We start from the raw sequence: 18,903 nt of genomic DNA on the forward strand, positions 1-18,903 counted from the left end.
CTTTGCTGACTGAAATACCTGTGAAACAGTAAAACATAATACACCAATCATTTGGGCTTTCAAGTCCAACAGCTTGGGTTCTGCCACTTATATGTTACCCTAGACCAGCTCAGTTTCCTCCTTCACAAAACAGGTGTATTACTTACCTCATATAGGTGTGAGAATTAAGTGACGTGCAATACCCATAAAAAACATGTACAGTGCCTGGCATATAGATAAGTATTTAATAAATGATAATTTCTTACCACTCCTATAAGATTATATGTTCCCTGAGGTCAGGAGGGCTATCTTAATTCATCTTTATATCTGCTATAATTTCCAATACAGACTTTAAATACAACAGGCATGCAAGTATTTCTTTTATATATTAAAGTTAAAAACAACCCACAGACCTCACAGGGAAATTGGCCATTCAAAGCACAAACTTGCATTAATGACATATTAATTTCACACCCTGACTTAAAATGTTGAATATTCTACTTGGTAAGAGCTTCTGAAACATGAATATGCAACAGTTTCTAATTTGATAGATTTTTCTCAGTATGTCCTATAGAAAAACTAAAACGAAATATTTGTATAAACTGCATAAACCATATGACAGATCCATACATTCTACACACTAAAGATATGAATCTTTTAAAACTGTTTTCAGGAAACTCTGAATTGAAAAAAAAAATTCACTTAATCTCAAAATTCACCAAATGCTAAAGCTTTAGCCTTAAACAGTAGTCATTTGGAGAGCATTTACTTAAAGGAAAAAAAAAAATCCAGCGACTGTTTTACCACCTGTTGCACATCATCCACACTCTCAAGCAAGGTACTGAGTCTCTCCAGTTGCTCTTTCCATTTATGGAAATCTGCTCAAAGCTAAACAGTTCCAGAGAGGCAGCCAAACCTCTAAGTAAATCTATCTTTAGGTGACCCTGCTTACTCTTTATCTGCAGCTTCACTGAAGCAAAGGATTCAATCAGTCCCAGCTCAACTTTAAGAAACTTAGTAAGTATAAAATATATTACCATTCTCAAGTAGTTTTTTCAAAGTGCCTCCCCCAACACTCACATGTATTAAAGAACCTTGGAAAGCAATTTCTCAGGCTTTTAAAATTTATTCTAGGAACTTCATTCTCTCTAGAGTCTGCTTGTGTTGCAATTTAGGTGTTGTCTTATGTGCTATTAATAAACTATCCTGGGTAAACTAATTCCTTATGTAATTGTATTAAGACACACCCTAAAAACCTTACCATATTAAAATGACAGCTTCAAAGCACTTGATAATACAGAAACAGAATTTTACCCAATGTTTAATGTTTTCAGTTTATAAACAATGAAATGTGCCTAATGGTTACATATAGTGCTGCTCTGAGTTTTTATGCAGTTTGAGGCACATTTCATGTTAGTCATGTTGCTATTTCTGACCTCAAACTCCCGTCTCCCCCAAATTCAACATATTATTTCCCAGAAATATTTTACATTTACAGAGTAAAACATTACATAACAAACTTTAAGAATTAAATTTACCAATTCATATTTTAAATTCAGGATAAGAATATAAAAAATGCAGATGTTCTTTATGAATTATCAAAGAGAAGATCTAATACTCTGTGTTCTGTCAACAAATGGTTGTTGAGCACTTATCATAGCCAGATCCTGTGCCACAAATCTGAAATACAAGTGTGAATAGATCTCTGGCCTCATGAAGCTTATACTAAGAGTTTAGAAACATAAATGGTAGTATCAAAAACATAAATGAAAATAAAATATTTCAAAACTAAAGAAAAGTACAAAATAAAGTTACTCTGTAAACTAACAGCTTATTAAGTAGAACACTGATTTCTTTTTTTTTTTTTTTTTTGATGCTTACTAATTTTACCTTTTGTCATTTTTATTAACTGAAATAACTCTAAGCACTAGGAGCTCATACTTAAGATCAATTTGCAATATTGTACCCATCAGTATCCAAGAATACTTAACCATTTTGTAAAAGAAAGCACTATCTCCTTTTAATTTTCTTTTGTTGATACAAGTCTGTAAGTAGTTTCTGATAAAAGAAATTTAAGAAATATTTCTCAGGGTGCCTGGGTGGCTCAGTCGGTTAAGCTCAGGTCATGAGCTCCCAGTTCATGGGCTTGAGCCCTGTGTAGGGCTCTGTACTGATAGCAGCCTGCTTGGGATTCTTTCTTTCTCTCTCTCTCTCTCTCCCTCCCTCCCTTCCCTGTTTTCTCTCTCAAAATAAATAAAATAAACTTAAAAAAAATAAATATTTCTCTTATTCAAGTTTCTGTAATTTTTAAAACCTTTCAATTCCTTTGGTTCAGCTCAGTAATTCAAATACAATTTAAACTAGAATTATGCACAATTCTTAAGGATAAACATGAATTTAACAGTGTTGTACAATCAAAGTAAGCAAATAACCAAACTACATGCAAGGGCTGAAAACTCCTTATCTCTTACTTAAAACCTGATTTACTGGCATCTTTCTAGACCTGTGTATGAAATTAATGGGAGGAAAAAAATAAGCAACACATTTTAAAAATTGAAACAATGAAGACAAAAGTAATCTGAAAGGTATCATTTTCTACCTAAGACTAGTAGGTGGTGTTGCTGGTTAATCCCTCTTGAAGAAATAAATGTATCAAATAAACTTCAAAACAATTTCAACTTTAATCATTGTGCCAAAATCAAATTTGCTTTTTTATGCCCTCCTTTAGTATTGGTAAGAGTCTTGTTGTTTCATTTCCAGCTTTGTAATCAACTGGTGTTTGTATGGCAGAGTACTCCAGACTCACTCAACAGCTGTTACAAAATACCAAACTTGGTAATTAAGTCTGACAAGAGACATACCTCTCAGCTTTGCAGAAGAGAATGCTGGCAATGGATCTAGTTCATAAGAAAGTTCTTAAGGTCAAAAATAAAAATTAACAGCAACTTAATTTGAGAGCAATGGGAAAAAACAACAACAACATTTCCTTAAATGATAGTAGTATGCCCCTACAAGCAAGACCATAAACTAGTATTACAAGGTCATCACTCAACTGTGCACCTGACTTACTACAGCTTATCTCCTAATGCCCCAAGGTGTCAACAGGTGAGTGAATAAAAAGAAATGCAATAAAAAGGGGGGGAAAGGTAAAACTTTTGGGACACTCCATCTTTTCTTGTTCCTCTTTGACTTTCTAATTACTATAGTTACAATTTAAAAGTTTAAAAGGGAAAAAGAACTAAAATTATTTTTGTAAAATAGAGCTACTTGATGAAAACTTAACATGAGGCACGTTTAGTTTTTAAATTCCTGCAGCCAGATTTTAAAAAGTAAAACTGAAATTAATGCCTTTCATTTAACCCAGTATATTCAATATATTGTCATTTCAACACGAAATCAATATAAAAGTTTTCCACAGTTTGTTTAAATTAGTTAAAATTTAAAAAAATTAAAAATTCAGTTTCTCAGTCACATTTCAAGTACTCAATAGCCGTATATGGCTAGTGGCTATGGTACTGAAAAGTGCGGACTAAATAAAACTGTAACACAGCTATTCTCAAACTTTTTTGGTCAAGGGAAACTTTTATACTCAAACTACTGAAGACCACAAAGAGATTTTGTTTATATAAGTCCTATTTTTATGAATTTTTTTATTTTATAAATTTTTTTTTTTTTTTTTTTTTTTTTTTTTTACTATTTATGGGGGAGGGGGGCAGAGAGATAGGAATACACAGACTCCAAAGCAGGCTCTAGGCTCTGAGCTGTCAGCACAGAGCCGGATGCGGGGCTCAAACTCAGACCATCAGATCGTGACCTGAACCCAAGTCAATTGCTTAATTCACTGAGCCACCCAGGTGCCCCTATACAAGTCCTATTTTTAGATATTATTCTATTTGAAATTGAAATTAAGAAGACATTACAATATTTATAAGTTCATTGAAAATAATAAACCCAATACTTATAATATTTTTATGAAAACAGATTTTCTATCACAAACAAAAATCAGTAAGTAGCTTTGTTTTACATTGTAGCAACTTTTTGTTAATACATGATAGAAACACAGTTGAATTCATATTTGCTTCTTCATTCAATTTGTTGTGATATCAAGTCACATAGCCTCTAGAAAACTCTGAACACTTGTGAAAGTGAAAAGGCAAATGTCTTAGCATTATTATGAAAACAACTTTGACCTCACAGACTCCCTGAGCCTAGTTACTCCCCAGATCCTCAGATAAGAGATTTCAGTTTTTAAGAACTGCAACTGTAATCTGTTGCCAAACATAATAACATCCAAATTCTATCTTAGTGTTTCTGTAACTTTTAGCTTCTAGTGTGTATAGATGAAAAATTATATTCTATTTTCCGTAAGTACAACAGCATTTTGTCCACTGACACATAAAGGACTTAGCAAGTTTTTCACAAATACTTCTTTGCATCCCTATGAACATTTAAGCTATAGATTAACACAGGGAGTTTAAATAATTATCAAGAACATTCTCCTGCCTGCCCTTTTCAACCAACCACATGTTTCTAAAGATTTTATGTTAAATTATCCTGGTTGAGTAAACATTGATGTTACTCTTCAACTCAGTTTTTATATGAATTTTAGTACTTATGCTGCAATGAATTCTGAAGAGTAATTTCTTAAACACATTTCCAAATAAAAATTTTTTAATGAATGCCATTTTTCCAGGTTTATTTTAACACATGCTTCAGTTTTTCACATCCTAAATTGTTTCCAAATTGATCTTTTCAAGATTGATACCAGATATTTCAATTTACAGTAAACTGGAAATGATTTTCAAGTTCAAATTTCACAAACCTTTGACAAACTAGACAGATTTGTTTTGTCAGTGAAAATACTTAAGCTAAATTTCCAGAAACCCCCCCTTCCTGCCCCCCCCCCCCCATTTATTAACAGCATTAAAGTAGAGCAAAAGTTCTGGTGACCTTATCTCTCAATTCCAATTTCTTAATTCTCAATTTCTTAAAACAAGTAGAAACAAGTCAAGGGAAGTATAATTGAGAACAAGAAGGTAGAATATTTTAAATTGAAAATCTTCCAGAAAGTCTATAGACCATACACACCCAGTGCTTTCACATAAATGTTAAGAAAGTAACATTCATTTTTCCTATAGACTAGACATTTATTTTTTCTATAATTAGCTATATACGTTTATGTGTGTGTATATACACATACTATGTATGTATGTATGTATACATGAAAATAAGCCTAAACTATATCATAGTCTCATCCAACATAAAGACCTGGCCTCAAGTTCCAATGTGACACAAAGACTGGCTAGCAGAAATTAACCCAATTATGTAATAACCTTACAGACATATTCATTCACATGGTGTAATGTAAAAAAAATCCCAAAAAAATCCTTCACTGTCCATTAAATATTTGAACCACTTATAATTTTAGAGCTTTAAAAATTATTAAAGATCCCCTAGTCAGTCTTGTTCTCTTACAGAAAGTGAAGCCTTAGAGAAGTCAAGTCACTAGCACACAATTAGGTTAGTGACAGTGAGATGCAGATCTTCATCTCCTGACTTCAGGGTCAAGGCTCTTTCTCATACATCACACTGTAAATGAAAGTTTTGTAAAGTATGTCAAGTCTTTACCACAAAAATATTTTCTATGTTAAAAGTGATTTTTAATAAGTAAGCTTATTTATTTCATTCTTAACTCAAACTCCTCTGACAGCATAAATGGTAATAACTAAAGCTGAAGTTGATAGCTAAAGTTGATAACTTCAAAAGGAGGAAAAGCAAAAGTGTATCCTCAGTACCTTAACATATAACAATATAGTAGTGGTAATATTAAGTGCTTTATAAACTTAGAAACAACAGTTTTGCTAACAATATTCAACTTAAAGCTTACCTCCTTCTACAAGTTTTCATTAGTATCAGTTATTATACACTAATCATCAACCTATTATAGCATTAACATTTATGTATTGCATAGATTTACATCTGTCTCCCCAATTAGACTGTAAAATCTTTATGAGGAAGAATTATGTCTAACACTGGATGACTTCCCTCAAGGGAATAAAAAAGTATCATTCTATTTTACAAATGCAAACTTCACAAACATTACTCCGCCAACATCACTGGAAATTGGCAGCAATCTAAATTTTTATTAATTTAGATCCATGATTCTTCATTTTATGGGTCACGTTTCCTCCCCAACTTTTAACTCACTGAATAATCCTTGGGTAAATCAGCAAACCTATCTCAAGTTTCCTTCTAAAACAGAGCTTGAAAAAGAGCTTCAGATTACATGAAAATTATTGAGGAAATAATCTGAAAAACAATTATATGTAGAACATATTCTTTACAGAATACTATACTCACAAGGAAACTTCAATTGTAAGATTCATAAATACTAAAGAAATGCAGTAAGACTAGAAAACAACATATAACTTAAAAACCTCTTATCAAAGGAGATAAAACTTGTGTTTTCAAATTGCAGACTGCCTATATGTTTCCACTCCAAACAAAATATCTACAGGTCTCGTTCAGCTCCGCTAATTCCAAAAGCTTATGAAAGAAATACCTTCCACTGGGAAAATTAGGCCCTCTAACATTAACAATGTTTTTCCAAATTCTGTGGGGGCTATGCTACGGTTCTCCTGGTATGTTCACAATCACTGAAAACATTTCTCGAAATGTTTAACACTCACAGAAATATCACTGACCCCCACAATTACAGGTATTGTTAGTACCAGTAACATGAGGCCTAAAATTCCATTCCTTCATATTATTAACGGACTGAACATACAGAAAAGGAACCAAGTTCTCGCTGTACTCTGCCTCTTATTTACTGATACTTAGGTTCTTGCTCTTACAAGAAAATAACTGTCAAATATGTTTTAATCATCACGCAGTAAACTGTGATTTTTCTTTGGGACTTTTGATATGTGTATTACATCTTACAGGATAAAAGGCTAGTCACTTATGTGTTATACAATACAGTTATATTATTCAAGACTTTATTTCAACTTAAAGCCCTTCCGTTAAATTTAGAGATACGCATTTATGTTCATGATTCTCCCCAACCGAACTACTAATTTCACACTCTCAAAGGGTAACATCTTTTTGCAACATTAGTCTTTGGTATTTCCCATCTTCCAACTCCCATAGCTGGCGATATGAAACAGAACCCGGGGAAAAGAAACATGTATGCTTTGTTGTTAGCATAAGTAAATAATATTCAAGCACTGCTACATCGATTCATGGCCCTCACTGCGCTGTCTGCTATTAAGTAAAGCTGCTTTTTCTATGTAACTTAAGTCCGTGCCCTTCCGCTGCAGCAGTGGCGCTGCACATCCCCCACCCCCGCGGCCACTTCCGTGTTTACACTCCTCTTCCCTCCAATTCCATGCGTACATTGTCAGCTTCACTCCCGCCCAATCTTCATTGGCCCAGCGCGGGCCCAGAGTCCCGCCCCCAGAAATCAACGTTCTTATTTGGAACATCTTAGAGAGCAGATTGGAACCAAAGGCCTGTCAATCCCGCCCGTTCTGTCCTCTCCGAGGCGCTTCCGCTATGGTGGGAGGTTTGGGGGGGAGGGGAAAAGGGGGCAATTCCGTGCTGAGACTTCCCTAGGGCCAAGACTCCCTCTCGCCCGCCCCACTCCTTCACATTCACCCACTGTTTACAAAAATAACCGTTCTTCTCTGATGCCTCAACCGTCCAGGTCAGGGGTACAAAATATATTCCGTGTCCTTCCCATTCTTACCCCTAAAAAAACAACCCACGAGGGAAGGGGCATAAGCCTACTTCTTCACAGCCACCCATTAAATGAGGAAAGGGAGGCGGGCCCCTGAGAGCAACATCAACCCGGGCTATTCCACATTATTCAGTGACCCTTTCCAGAACCGTTACTCCTGAGACTGCACAAGGTGGGGACGTGAAGAGGAGGGGCAGAGCATTTTTTTGGCGGGTATCGGTCTACCGGACGTGGCCCGGGGCTGCATCGTCCACGCGGAAGTCACGGATTTGTGGACCAAGTCTCAAAGGAGAACGGAGCGGGGGTGGCGAGCGTTCACCGGAGAAGCCCGCCGCCCCCGACCGCGGGCAGTAGCGGCCTCTCCGGCCAGACAGCGTGGCAGGCGCAGCCGAGAGACAACAGCCTCACTCACTTCCTGGTTCCTCAGCAACTGGGGTGAAGCTCACAACTCGTCCGCCCCCGAGTCCCCAACTTAACTGCGGCTCGGTTCTCCGGCACCCGCTGCCAGCGCTCCGCCCGGCAGCTGCCGCCGCTGCTCGCCGAACACACCCTGAAGCGACAGCGCCAGATTCGAGGCAGGTTACTCTCCAAGGTGATCACTTCCTGATTCGTCGCCTCCATTACTTCATTCACTACCCCCCTTTCCCCCAGCCGCCCCGGTGACTGAGGTGGACACTGAACCCCCTGCACTGACCGCCACAGGGGAGTCACCCCGCCTTCTGTGCACCCCCTCTCCTGCTGCACCGATGCACAGGAGAAAAGTTCCCTGTCCTTACCAGCCCGGATGAGCAGATCCAGCTGGTTCGTGGGTCCCTCATGCAGAGACGTCGCCATGTTTATCCCGGGGCTGGAGCTGCTGCTTCACATTGACTTACACCGTGAGCAGCGGCAGCAGGGGAGGAGGCGGAACCCACGGCCGGAGATACACGCCGTGCGACCGACACACACTCACGCACTCGCACACACTCAGACGCCCGGATCCTTGCGCGTCCTCCGACAGGAAGCCGAGGCCGGCCCGCCTCCCGCCGCGGGGCTGAGAAACCCCACCACCTAACGGCAGGGGCGGCGGCGGCGGCGGCGGCGGCCGCCTCGGCTGGCAACGCGATCCTTCCGCCCCGCGTTCAGACAGGAAGTCCCGGACGCCCGCCCCGGAGAGCGGCCGCGGCCCACGGCGAGAGACACCTGAGGCTGGAAACCGCCCCGGTAGCCGCGGCTAGGACAAGGCCCCTCGGCAGGAAGAGGCACATTTCACGCTCTGCGGAAGAAAAGTCTGCAATTGTCCCCACTTTGGAAAAAAGCCATTAATCAAATTTTCTTCCTGGAAGAGATCTAATACCTAGTCCAACAGCTGTAAATAAAGGTGGCTATTTAACTTGTTTTGGCCGTTTCAAAGCTTATGCAACATGTAACCCGTCCGCTTCAAAAAGCTGCACTTTAAAACAGGAATACCAACAACAAAAAAGGCATACCTACAAAATATTCTAAAGCTTTACTTGGAAAGTTAAGTAGTTTACAACTACTTTAAGAGGCTGGCTTCGTCTTTTTTCCTCTACAACAGTGTTAAAGAGCACACTAAACAGGTATTTATTAGTAAACAACAGAATTTGCCAACCTCTGGGAGATTAGATTATCCTTCCCCAATTTGCTAGTCATGAAATTCTCTTCTTACCCTTTCATTTCTGTTTGGTTCATTTGGAAACAAACGTATTCATTTGTATCATCTACTTTTAAAAATCTTTTTCATAGAAACAAATAAGTACATGCTAAAATACAATAGAAGAGCGAGATAAATTGCCATTTAGTGATTTTAAATTTATTGACAACACAAAATCAAACCAATAAAATGACTCAGATGAATCTTCATTAAAACAGCAACAAAAAATGCTTCCCTGGTTTCAAAATTTCATAACCTAAGTTTGAAACAAAATGTTGCCCTGAAGTTGTTTCTACATAAAATTTACATAAAACAGTGCCTCCTACAGAGTAAGTGCTCAATAAGTATTGGCTAAATACCCACCAAAAAAAAAATTTGGCAGTTACAAATTTAAGGTACAATTTTTATGATCTGAATCGAATGAACTGTGCTGATAATCCGAGGGGAAAAAAAGTTTTCCAGTGGTAATATTAATGCAATATTTGGCAAAAGTTTGCCCAACATGTCAGTGCAATTTTAGAATAGACTTGCACAGCCCATGACTTTTTTTTTTTTTTTTTTTTTTTTTTCATTTATATACTCATTTATTCTCTTGGAGCTTTGTCCTAGCCCTTCCACCATGATACCCACCCTCCCATAAAAGAACTTATATGCCATTTCCAGAGTACAACTCCCCTTAAACTCAATAAGGATCTTTCTTGCATTAGGTAAACTTTCACCTGTTGGACAAAAGGGACTATATGAGTGGTAGCTTTTTAAATCTCTAGTCAATTTAAAACAAGGATAATCTACTGATAAGCAGCATCTTAAACTGAGACAGTTTCCAGGTGGGGGATGATAAGGAAACCCAAGAAGTAATTCCTGGCTTTAGGCAAATCACTGAAATTGATAATAAATTTGAATGTCTACTCCTATCAATCAGTAGTTTTTCATGTATTTAAAAAGAAAGAGAAGCTTATTTTTTCTGGAGGCAACAGGTTAACTTGGGCTCAAGGAGGAATACACAACAGAAGAGTCAGTTTGAAGTATGATATATAACTTTTACCTCACGATTTGCATCCTGAGATATATCTTAAGAAGTCAATAGTGTGTATTTTACTCTTTGTACATCTTAATTATATGTATTTACCTCACCTTATATTTTAAGTTCCAAGAGAAGAGAAGCTGTATCTATTCCTACCTAATACTTCACAGTATTCCTGTGTGTGTGTGTGTGTGTGTGTGTGTGTGTGTGTGTGTGTGTGTGTGTGTAATAACAGAAATCAATTCAGAAAGACTGTAAAGTATTCCTACATATTTAAAGTTCTTGTAAAAACACAATTCCTTGGGCTTTAATGCAATTCCGCCTTGCTACTGAAACCAGACTTTCAAGAGCCACCAATATTTTTTGCAAACTAAAAATACTATATTGGAAATAGCAAGTAAGGAAAAGCTGCTGCTGGAAATATAAATTGGTACAAACTTTCAGGAAAGCAGTGTGGCATTATATATCAAGAATCTAAAAGAGGTTCATGTATTCTGACCCAGGAGTTTCATTTCCAGGGCCTAGCCTGAAGAAATGGAAGACACTCAATGGATTGATTGCTCCATTAAAAATGATTTGAAGAATTTTTTTTTTTTTTTTTAAGGAATTGTCAAGCTGTTTTTCCTGGTGACTGTACCATTTTACATTCCCAAACCAGCACTGTATGAAGGTTCTAGTTTCTCCACATCTTTGCCAACACTTAACTATTTTTGGTCCATTTGTTTTTATTTTTTATTTTTTTATTATTTTCTTTTTAAAATTTAGTACTTTTTTTAAGTTTACTTATTTTGAGAGAGAGACAGACAGACAGACAGACAGAGAGCGTGCACAGGAGGGGCAGAGAGAGGGAAAGAGACAGAATCCCAAGCAGGCTCTCCACACTGTCAGCTCGGAGCCTGTTGCAGGGCTTGGACTCATAAACCATGAGATCATAACCTGAGCCGAAATCAAGAGTCAGATACCTAACCAACTGAGCCACGTTTGAAGAATTTTTAACAACACAGTAAAATAGTAAAAATATAAATGTGCCAAGATTTAATTACATATATATTTGTTCCACACAATATGACCCAAACCATGTAGTACATGTGAATGTATGTATATACAGTATGTATACATATATAGTATACACACACATTCACACACATTCAACTGCATTTCTCAAGTCTTCAAGATTAAGCAGGTATTAATAAGCAGAATAAAAAACTGAGTAAGAATAGATAGGTTAGCATGGTAGACACTTTAGAGCAAATTCACATTCTGCTAATAACATTACAGAAAGATATCTCCTACACTAAAGTTACTGCTCTATATTAGCAAGGGAAAAAAAATAAATAGCTAACTCTTTTTTTGTAAAAATTTTTTAATGTTTATTTTTTATATTAGAGAGAGAGAGAGAGAGACAGAATCTAAAGCAGGCTCCAGGCTCCGAGCTATAAGTTGTCAGCACAGAGCCTGACAGCCTGCTGCAGGGCTTGAACTCACAACCAGGGACATCATGACCTGAGCTGAAGCTGGATGCTTAACCAACTGAGCCATCCAGGCGCCCCAGGCCCCCGATAAATAGCTCTTATTGAAATAAAAGCTAGTGGTTCCATGGTGTAATGGTTAGCACTCCAGACTCTGAAATAAAAGCTACTATGCTAAATGGTTTTGGGGCACCTGGGTGGCTCAGTCGGTTAAGCGTCCAACTTCAGCTCAGGTCACGATCTCGCAGTCCGTGAGTTCGAGCCCCGCGTCGGGCTCTGGGCTGACGGCTCGGAGCCTGGAGCCTGCTTCCAATTCTGTGTCTCCCTCTCTCTCTGCCCCTCCCCTGTTCATGCTCTGTCTCTCTGTCTCAAAAATAAATAAACATTAAAAAAAATTTTTTTTAAATATTTAAATAAAAATAAATAAATAAATGAATAAATAAATGCTTTACCTTCGCTTTTTTCACATATTCCTCTCTACATTTCTGTGAAATGTATATTACCATTGTGCTCATTTTATAGATGTGGAATCTAAGGTTCCGTGAGCAAGGTCATCGAGTTAATGGGAGGCAGGGCCAGGGTTTGAACCCAAACACTGACTCTAAGAGCCCTTACTCTCAAACGCTACCCAAGCACCAAAGTAACAAGGCCTTCTTATCTGTTACAATGCATTTAGTACCTGTCCATTTTCTTTCTTGGCTGAAAACTAGTTTACATTCCTCCCTTCAAAAGGTGGAACCTAATTCCCCTCTCCCTTTTGTGTGTGGGCTGGACTTAATGACTCACTTATAACAAATAGCATAAAACTGAAGTGATGATGTAGAACTTCAGAAACTGTCTGCTTGATCTCTTCCTCTTGGGTCACTCTCTCCAAGGAACCCAACCACCATGTCATAAGTACACTCAAGTATGCAGAGAGGCCTTTCAGGCAAGAAAACGGGCATCTTGCCAACAGTCTGGTGTCTTAGCTATCTAGAAGACAGACCCCTCTCCCCTACTCCCCAGCCCTAATCAAGCCTTCAGGGGACTGCAGCCTCACGAAAATCCCTGAGCTAGAACCATGCAAATAAGCCACTCCCCAATCCTTAACCTTAAAAACTACCCAGGCCCTTGGGCAGCTCAGTCGGTTAAACATCTGACTTCAGCTAAGGTTGTGATCTCACAGTTTGGCTGGGGAATTTGAGTCCCGCATCAGGCTCTATGCTGTCAGCACAGAGTCCACTTCAGATCCTCTGTCTCCCTCTCTCTCTGCCCCTCCCCTGCTCACGCTCTGTCTCTCTCTCAAAATAAATAAATAAACACCCATAAAGTATTATTAAAATGAAGGCGTTTGAACTCAAAGTCACATATTCATTTATTCAACAAATAATTATCTAGCACTTACTTTGAGCAAGTTTCTATCATAGGTACCTATTATCACACCTGGTAACACTACGTTATATTAACAAAAGAAAAGAATTAAGCCTTCCTAATTCACATAGAACTCCCACTAATGGTGAAGTCCTTAGAGACAGTATGATGTACAAAATTGCTTATACATGAAATTAGGGAAGAGTGAGTATATACTACATTTTTAACTACCACCCAGGAAAGTTAAATTATTTATATGTATGTATAAAGCCTTCATAAAGCATACATTTTTAATGAGGGGTTCACAAAGGCAAAATTTTGTTAGTACAATGTGCATTTTTCTAAGGAGAAGAGCCATGGCTATTTTTAGACTCTCAAAGAAATCTATGACTCCTAACAGTTATTTCATCATAAATTATCTTGCCGTATGCATTTAAGGACCACGAAAACCCTACAGTGAGTAAGGACTCAGTATGTACCGTTTTGAAGGCGGATGGTTTGGTTTAGGTTTTCTGCATTTTACTTAAGTTATTCCCGGGCCCGACTCTTCCTTGAGCTTGCTGTCTCTACACTCTATAGTTTACACTGGGTGACACACAGCTTCGGATTCTTAGAAGCCACTCCTAGAAGACCGTCAATTGATTATTGTAGCTGGTTTTTTCTAATGGATATTATAGAAACAACTCTTTCCAAATAGCATTTACTAAGTGCCCATATGTACATGACACCCTGCAAAATGAGTTTAAATAGTTAACGATCTCTGTATTTCAGATAACATTTATGACAACTGATTTCAAGGGTTTGGGTTCTTTATTATCATTAAAGAATTTGTAGAATCTTGAATACTCTGGAAAAATCTTTTTCAATTCTTATGAAACTTTCTAAGAGCTAATACATAATTCCCATTTAGCATGTTTATGAAAAAATTAACAACGGAGTTCTTAACTAAGATCTATTGCAACTCTAAGTTAAATTCTATCTTGAGTGATTCCAAAAGGAATATTCAGATTAACTAATTTCTTCCCCTCTCACAATACAGCTTCTGCGTGCTACCTACCAAAAAATTCCTCAGAGGTCAACACTGAGCTTTTAATTGCCAAACCCAGCCAACTCCTTTTAGTCCTCCAAACGAATGACATTATTGGCCACCCCTTAACGAAATCCTTCCCTTCGTTTGATTTTCATGAGAATTAACTGGCTGGCTTTGTTTTTTTTCCTATTTGTTTCTTTTCAACTGATTTCACCCATTTCTCCACAACCCTTAAAGGTGGCTGTCCTCCCAAAGTGTGATCCTTAACCATCTTCTCTCTTCATTCTTCACTCTCTCAAGAATGTTATTACCCATCCAACACTAGTGTTTTCAATATTATTTCTCTACTGATCAAAAATCAGTATCTCAAGGCCTGACTTATTATTTTTTTTAGCTCTAGGCGCTAATTTCCAATGTTATGGTAAACATCTTTATTGGGCTAACCCACTGGTACCTAAAGGTCTTTTTTTTTTTTAATATTTATTTATTTATTTTGAGAGAGGTGGGGCAGGGAGGCAGAGAGAGAGAGAAGGAGAGAGAGAATCCCAAACAGGCTCCTCCACACTATCAGAACAGAGCTGGACGCAGGGCTCGAACTCACAAACTGTGAGATCATGACCTGAGCTGAAATCAAGAGTCAGATGGACGCTTAACCAACTGAGCCACCCAAGCACCCCTAAAGATCTTTTATCTACAAATCTCCTATCAACAACATTACCATCTTCCCAGGCTAGAAATCTGCATCATCTATGATCCTAGTTTAGGTATTCATGTATTATACAATTTTTGAAAAGGATTCAAAACCTACGTGAAATTATAAAACATAATGTAACAAACATTTATCTTTCCAACATCCAGAACAACAACTGTTAACATTTTGTTATTTATGCCTGAAGATGCTTTTTCCCCCTAAGAAATAACACATTACAGGGTAAGATAACATCTTTCAGTACTACTCTCAGTTCTCATTCACCATTTCATTTCCAAAGAAACCACTATCATTAAGTTTTATGTATATTCTTCTAGTCTATTTTTTACATTGTGTGTGTGTGTGTGTGTGTGTGTGTGTATGTGTGTGTGTGTGTCCCAGAATAATTTATACTATTATTTTGCATGCTTTGGGTACATAAATGACATTATTCTATATACACCATTCTAAAATTTACTTTTTTTCATTCAAGATTTACATTCTATCCATGCCGGCATAAATAAATATTGTTATGCTTTTTAGATGCTGCAAAATATTCCAATGCATGAATTTACCCCATTTTATTCATCAAATTATCTACTGGTAGGCAAATAAATTTATTTCCATTTTTCACATTAATGAACAATGCTGCAAAAAATTCTTATCTAAACACGTATGCTAGGGGTGTCTGGGTGGCTCAGTCTGTTGGACATCCGACTTCGGCTCAGGTTATGATCTCATGGTTCGTGGGTTCAAGCCCTGCATCAGGGTCTGTGCTGACAGCTCAGAGCCTGGAGCCTGCTTCTGATTCTGTCTCCCTCTCTCTCTCTCTCTCTCTGCCCCTCCCCGGCTTGCACTCTCTGTCTCTCTCCCTCTCTCTCAAAACTAAACATTAAAAAAAAACATGTACGCTAGAGTTAGTTCACTGTATATACCTACAAATAGAATTTTTATAGAATAGAATAGGTACATTTTTAATTTTATATGTTACTCTATCCGAAGTATCTATGCAAGTCTAAAATCCCATCAGTGATGTGGTAAAAGTTTCCATTTTTCTCAAATTCTTGTCAATACAAGATATAATCAGACTTTAAAAAGTCTATTGGGTGACAAGAAAATTTTCATTGTTGTATTAATTTCCATATACTTAATAAGTACTGGGGATACTTTTTCATATACTTACTGGCCCCCTATAAATTGCCTAGTCGTATCCATTGTCATTTTTCTAGGATACTTTCTGTCTTACTGAGGTATAGAATGTCAACATATCATAGATAATAATTCAGATATGTGTTGCAAATATCTTCTGCCAACCTGCTGTCTGACTTTTAATTTGGTTGGTCTATAGTATCCTTTGTCCTACAAAAACTTTACATTTTGATGTAGTAAAATTAATATGTGTTTTAATGTATGTTAAATAGTCCCTGGAATAAAAAGGAAATCATAAAGAAATTAAGAAATATTTAGAAATGAATTACAATTAAAATATAACGTGTCAAACTAGGTGTGGCATAGCTAAAACAGTACTTCAGAGGTCAGGAGATGAAAAGGTTTAAAAATAAGCTAAGCATTCAACTCATAAAGATGGAAAAGTCAACAGAACAAAACCAAAGAAACAGAAGGAAAGACATAAAAAAGAGTAGGAAAAATTAAATAGAGAACAATAATTTTAAAAAACAGAAAAGATTCACAAAACCAAAAGATGGTTTTGAAAAGATTAATAAAATAGACCTCAGCAAGAGTCATCAAGAAAAGAAGGTGCAAATATAAAACAAAACGGGAGAAATAACCATAAGTACAATAGATATAGAAAATAAGAAATCAGTATTCTAAACAATTGTATGTTAGGCTTAAATGTGGATGAATTATATAAAGAAACTGTATAAATTATATAAAGAAAAAATGAATAGTAAGTAGTAGAGAAATTAAAATGTAGTCCACAACCTCCTCTCCATATTATTTGTGAAAAGTCCTAAACTTAAAACAGAGCATGGAGAATCCATCAATTAACTGACCACATCGAAAGATTAAAGGAGAAAAATTGTAACTTACCAAAAAATGCAGAAAAAGCATTGGATAAGACTCCATATTTATGTATAACTAATACAAAAATAAAACCAAAAGCACAAATGGGAATTCTTTATACACTAAAACCTACAACAAACATTATACTTTAGATTGCAACTTTAGCTACACTCCCTTCAAGATTAGGAACAAAACAGGGATGCCAATTAGTATCACTACCCTTCAACATATAAGAGTTCTTTACCGACATTATAAGAAAAGAAAAAGATGTGAGATAAGCAGAAAAAAGAGAAGAGGGCTGAGTTGTAACAGCTGAGACCCTCCTAGACCAGTAAGCTCCCAAATGATCCACAGATGACCACAAATAGGTAAGTAAGTCCAGCCATCTCAGCAGAACCACATAGCTAACCCACAGTCTCAGGAAAATCAATAACTAGTTCTTGTTTCAGGCCAATAAATTTGGGGTTGGTTTGCTATGCAACAATAGCTGATACAAGTAAGGAGTGATGGGTATCCGTTACTGGTTAACTTATAAAGGTAAAATGTAATGGGTATCTATCCTGGAATATTGTGTGGCAACATATTACAAATACACAAAGCAACATGCATGGATATTAAGAACAGTACTTACTAAAAAATGTAGCAAACAGATACATAATACCATTTATATAAATGTTAAATATGTACAATAGGATATACACAATATGTTACAAAATATGGCTTGATCAAATTAAAGTCGATGCTTATGAGGAAGGGAGATGTGATTGTCGTATACATAAAAAGGATAGAAAGGAATAGATCAATTGAAACAATAAAACGAGGGTGTGAAGTACCCTCTTACTTTTCTTTTTCTATGTAAAAAGCCAACTATCTTAATATAATTGATTGATAGCCCATCCTTTCCCACCGATTTATAAATCTATGTCTATTATATACCAGGTTTATAAATACATGCTTACTCGGTTTCTGGGGTTTCTATTCTATTCTATCCTAATGAACTATTTGTCTGTGGGCCAATAACACATTTAAATTTTTTCTAGGGCTATATAATCATTCCTTAAAGATAGGAGCGCAAGTACTCTACACTTTGCTCTTCTGCAGAATTGTCTAGATTATTTTTGATCTTTAAGAGTTTATCAACTCCACCAAAAACAATACCTGTTAAGATTTTGACTGGAATTGTGCTAAATTTATAGATTGGGGAAGAATTAACAGTTTTACCTTGTCCATCTTTCCATGTGTGTTTGTGGGTTAAAGACGAAAGGAATTTCCTCCTAAGTTATATATCTCTTCATTTATTTATGCTCCTCAATAAAGTTATATTCTTATTTTCATGAAAGTATTGCGTATTATTGTTAAGATTTATCCCTATGGGTGCCTGGGTGGCTCAGTCAGTTGAGTGTCTGACTCTTGATTTTGGCTCAGCTCATGATCTCCTGGTTCATGGGATTGAGCCACGCTGTGAACAAGGAGCCTGCTTGGGCTCCTCTCTCTCTCTCTCCCTCTCTCTCCCTCTCCCTCCCTCCCTCTCTCTCTCTGCCCTGCTTGCGTGTGTGCACAAACATTCTCTCTCTCTCAAAATAAATGGATGAACATCTTTAAAAAAAGATTTATTCCTAGATACCTAAGGTTTTTTTACTATTATGAATGGGATCTTTTTGTTCACTTTGATTTTTTTATTTTTAAATTTTTATTATTGAAGTATAGCTGACATACAAGGTTATATCAGTTTCAGGTGTATAACACAGTGATTCAACAATTCTATATATTACTCAGTGCTTACTAGGATAAGTGTGGTCATCATTTATCACCAGATAATGTTTTTACAATATTATTCACTATATTCTATGTGCATGTATAGCCTCATGACTTATTTATATTTTATAATTGGAGGTCTCTACTTCTTGATCCCCTTCACCTATTTTGCCCATCCCCCCACCTTCCCT

General features: G+C 36.9%; 1 protein-coding gene across 14 annotated transcripts in view; it reads right to left on the reverse strand.

Moving 5' to 3' along the window:
- The window catches only part of ELF2 (E74 like ETS transcription factor 2), a 94,172-nt gene that overhangs the window by 13,585 nt on the left and 61,684 nt on the right, over positions 1–18,903 (reverse strand). Inside the window, exon 1 of one of the 14 annotated variants that reach the window (XM_060654149.3) lies at positions 8,494–9,452. The exons of 9 other annotated variants lie outside the window; for them this stretch is intronic. In XM_060654149.3, coding sequence (XP_060510132.1) covers positions 8,494–8,551 — 58 coding nt within the window. In that variant the 5' untranslated portion in view covers positions 8,552–9,452. Of the gene's footprint in view, positions 1–8,493; positions 9,453–18,903 lie in introns of those variants that run through there. 4 more of the 14 variants (XM_060654153.2, XM_060654154.3, XM_060654151.3 and 1 more) reach the window with 4 other exon arrangements.

The sequence above is a fragment of the Panthera onca genome, chromosome B1 (genome assembly GCF_046562875.1).
Source record: "Panthera onca isolate mPanOnc1 chromosome B1, mPanOnc1 haplotype 2, whole genome shotgun sequence".
NCBI lineage: Eukaryota > Metazoa > Chordata > Mammalia > Carnivora > Felidae > Panthera > Panthera onca.